The sequence below is a fragment of the Arachis stenosperma genome, chromosome 9, assembly GCF_014773155.1.
Source record: "Arachis stenosperma cultivar V10309 chromosome 9, arast.V10309.gnm1.PFL2, whole genome shotgun sequence".
Lineage (NCBI taxonomy): Eukaryota > Viridiplantae > Streptophyta > Magnoliopsida > Fabales > Fabaceae > Arachis > Arachis stenosperma.
Window position 1 is genome coordinate 133,528,238 of NC_080385.1, and position 4,310 is coordinate 133,532,547.

Genomic DNA, 4,310 nt, shown 5'->3' on the forward strand with positions numbered 1-4,310 from the left:
TTAAATGTCTTATTTTAATTCCAAAAAATTTTAAGCGAATTTAATGTTGTCCTGTCGTTAAGTTTGACTCAAACAATTCACATATCAAATAAATAATAGCATTTAATTTTAGTATGTAAATAAAATTAATCCACCAATAATTATTAATATAAATTTTTTTATTTTAAAAAAATGAGAATTGTTTTTAAAATTTAGAGTTTTATACAAAAAAATTAAAAGATATTATAAAAGATTAGTTATATTTTTTTAACTTATAAAAAAATATAACTTAACTAATAACGTTATTAATGTTTACATCAATAATTTCATTAGCTATTAATGTCAAATGTAATGGAATCACATTGAATATATTTAAAAATTTTTGGAACATAAATAAATTATTTAAAATATTAAAAATTAAATTTTATAATTAAAATAATATTTTATTCTATTTTATTTTTTAATATGTATTGTAGTAGTTGTTATTTTATATATGGGTAAGATGGTTATTTTTTTAAGTATATTTTATATATAAAAGATATGACTTAAATTTTAAAATTTTAAATATTTTAATACATTTTTAAAACATTTAAAATAATTTTTACTTTAAAAAGAGCAGAACAAAACTTGGTGGCAATGCCTAACTTGGGCAATGGCCAATTGGAGAAGAGGGAACATGGTGTACAAATTAAATGGCAAGTAGCAACGTAGCTATAGGCATGTGAAGAAGTCTCAAATTGCAGAGTACATGGTTTTTGAATAATGTTGAAGAGAGTTTTTCCTTTCGTGTGAAAAGCAGGTGCACCAAACGGTACGTGAATAATTGTGCTACAATTATAACAGCGCTATTTTCATTAAATGCTGGAAGCAGTTAGCAGTTGAGAATCCATTAATGCAAGCTGTGGGGTATTCGCTTATAAAATCCTCTTCATGCTTAAAGGATACTTCACTACTCTCATCCCCAACGAGGATTGGAGAACAAACATTGAAGAGTGTGTGTGTCAGTGATCGAAGAAAAATGGTACGAGTTGACAAAAGAGTTGCAGCAGTGTTGCTGTTGCTGTGTGTTAATGCTTTTGTGGCCAATGTTGTGGTTGCAAGGAATTTGGCGAGTGTGAATGAGGAGAAGAACTTCGGATTTGGAAAGGGAGGTGGTTTTGGAGGAGGGTTTGGTGGTGGTGGAGGAGCTGGTGGTGGTTTTGGGGGTGGCTTTGGAGGTGGTGCAGGCGGTGGGGCTGGAGGTGGAGGAGGCTTTGGTGGTGGTGCAGGTGGCGGTGGGGGACATGGACTTGGAGGAGGTGTTGGTGGTGGGTTTGGTAAAGGAGGAGGGATCGGTGGTGGAATAGGTAAGGGTGGAGGATTTGGTGGAGGCGGTGGTGCTGGTGGTGGTGCTGGCGGTGGTGGAGGGCTTGGTGGAGGACATGGCATTGGTGGCGGTGCCGGTGGTGGATTTGGGAAGGGTGGAGGTCTTGGTGGCGGACATGGTGGTGGTGCTGGCGGTGGTGGAGGGCTTGGTGGAGGACATGGCATTGGTGGTGGTGCCGGTGGAGGGTTTGGTGGTGGACACGGTGGTGGACTTGGTGGTGGACACGGTGGAGGACTTGGTGGTGGACATGGTGGTGGACTTGGTGGTGGTGGCGGCTTTGGAAAAGGTGGTGGTCTTGGTGGAGGACATGGGTTCGGTGGCGGTGCCGGTGGCGGATTTGGAAAGGGTGGAGGTCTTGGTGGTGGACACGGTGGTGGATTTGGTGGTGGTGCCGGTGGTGGTTTCGGAAAAGGTGGAGGACTTGGCGGTGGTGTTGGTGGAGGACATGGAATTGGTGGTGGTGCCGGTGGTGGGTTTGGAAAGGGTGGTGGACTTGGAGGTGGAATTGGCAAAGGGGGAGGATTAGGTGGTGGTGCTGGTGGCGGCTTTGGAAAAGGTGGTGGTTTAGGTGGTGGTGTTGGTGGTGGATTTGGAAAGGGTGGTGGCCTTGGAGGAGGAATTGGCAAAGGTGGTGGTTTTGGTGGCGGTGTTGGAGGAGGCTCAGGTGGCGGCATTGGTGGAGGATTTGGTAAAGGTGGAGGTTTCGGTGGTGGTATTGGAGGGGGATCTGGTGGTGGCTTCGGAGGAGGTGGAGGTGGAGGTGGAGGTGGAGGTGGAGGTGTAGGTGGTGGATTTGGTGGAGGAGCAGGAGGCGGGTTTGGTGGAGGAGCTGGTGGGGGAGCTGGTGGCGGATTTGGCGGCGGTGGCGGAGCTGGTGGAGGTGGTGGCATTGGATTTCACCACTGAGTGCTTTTTACGTTGCATGCAATGCATGAAACTTTATTATATCATCATATATACTATTTTAATTAATTTGTTGCACTTGCAATATAATTCTGAATTGGTTTTTGTCAAAAGTTTATGCATGAGAAAAATATTTACGCTCTAATAATATTTTGTTATAATATTCATTGATGTACTTCTCCTTGCCGATATTAAAGTTTAATGAAAGAATAGACATTTTCTTCCCTTTTATGTGTCTTATGTTGCCAATATATGAGTTAATGTTTCTGTCGTCTCCAATTTCAATCACAAACATAAGCAACAAAGTTACAATTCTTGAATGTAATACCTAGGAACATAAATTTGAGTGTAATAATACAGCACTTGATATAATCCCAAAACCAAGGAGTAGGATCAAAATGATAAAAAAAAAATTTAAATTATTTCGTAAAATAAATGAACCGTGAAATTAATTGATATATGATGGTTTCCCCTGTGCTGATAATTAAAAAGATAAACAGAAAAACGGCTCGTCACTGTCGAATATGTGGGTATGAAAGATCATTTTCTAATAAGTAGTACGTAGGATTTACTTGGCAAAAATTGAATGAGTACGCGCTTTCAAAAGTTTGTATATGACGTTTTATTCTTCACGGCACAATATTTTATCTTTTCAACAATAATAATAAGGAAGAAAAATTTATTATTTGCGTAACCAGCTAACAGATCTTGTGAATTGTCCTTTTCAGTTGCATTCTAATCTTTATGTTATAAAATTCTATTTTGTTCTTAAAACTTAAAAGTGAAGAGGAAATAGACAAAGATGACCTGCTTCTTCATGTTCATGGCTAATTTGGTTGTCACGAGAAGTGACTAACAAAAGTTATTATTTTTAATTAATATGTAGTTAATATTGTAAATTTTAAAGTTAAATTTTAAATTTAAATAATATAAAAACAAAATAGTAATTAATATTTGATAAAAGTAGTTGGTTTCTTAACATTTTTTTATATTCATCAATAAGGTTTGGACTAAATATGGGATCTACTAATTATAAGATCCACAAAAATATTTTATCAATATAATGGTAAAAATCAATTAAAAATAGTTGAAATTTACAAATTCTTTTCCATCCTTATTCTCATTGTGTTTCTTCCTTTCGAGGCGAAAGGAAATATATATGTAATGAGAATATACACCTGTGATATATACAGTTAATCAAAAATTTCTAGATAATTAATAAATATTATTAATTTGGATAAATATTTGATTAGTAATAATTTATATTTATATTTATAAATTTTTTTTTAATCAGACATTTATAAGAGTTTATATATATAAATATATAATTTATATTTATATTTATTAAAATTTATACATATAAAATAATATTATTTATTTATTAAAATAATTTGATATTATCACTAAATACTAGTCAAAATTATTAAAAACTGCCAGCCCTCAACATCATTTAAGTGTCATATGATTACTTAAACGAAGAATCGTGCCTTTCAGTGGAATATTCAGAGTTAATTTTTCTAGAGAAATGTCTGTCAAACAACTCCTTAATAAATAATTCACATGGAATGTGAGAAATCACAGTGAAAGGAAAAACAAGAGAAAAAAAAAATATTAAAGAAAGGACAAACAAAACAAAATAAAAAAGAAATTCAAAGGGGTAAGTGAGTTTTCAATTTTATATATAGTAACATATATAATATGGTGACCCATGTCATGAAATAATAATTAATAATTCAATGCACTGTCATGTAATGAATATTACTGAACTAGTGTTTGAATTGAAGTGAACAATCAGACAACTGATGCAAACATTGAAACTTGACCAAAAAACAGACAAAACAGTGTGGAAAGTACTCTCTTGCAGCTTTGGATTCTTGCTTGACAAGTGAAAATCATGAAAGGGGACACATTTTAATTTTCTTTTCTTCTCATGCCAAATTGATAATTACCATTTTAGCGCACTCACTTGTTTCTTTGTCTTGGTGGGGGGCTCCATTTTATGCCTTTTCTATTATTGAAAAGCTACTTTTTTCTATTTTTACCCCTTCTTTTTTCACTTACC

At 35.3% G+C, this 4,310-nt stretch overlaps 1 protein-coding gene across 1 annotated transcript; it reads left to right on the forward strand.

Annotated features, from left to right (window-relative positions):
* Nucleotides 1–944: 944 nt before the first annotated feature.
* Nucleotides 945–2,473, forward strand: LOC130947315 (glycine-rich cell wall structural protein-like). The gene has a single exon (XM_057875982.1). It carries the CDS (start codon nucleotides 998–1,000, stop codon nucleotides 2,249–2,251), a length of 1,254 nt encoding a protein of 417 aa, XP_057731965.1. The 5' UTR covers nucleotides 945–997; the 3' UTR covers nucleotides 2,252–2,473.
* Nucleotides 2,474–4,310: the final 1,837 nt, after the last annotated feature.

Coding starts and splice junctions, on each gene's coding strand:
- LOC130947315 (XM_057875982.1), top strand. CDS start 998: ATGGTACGAGTTGACAAAAGAGTTGCAGCAGTGTTGCTGTTGCTGTGT.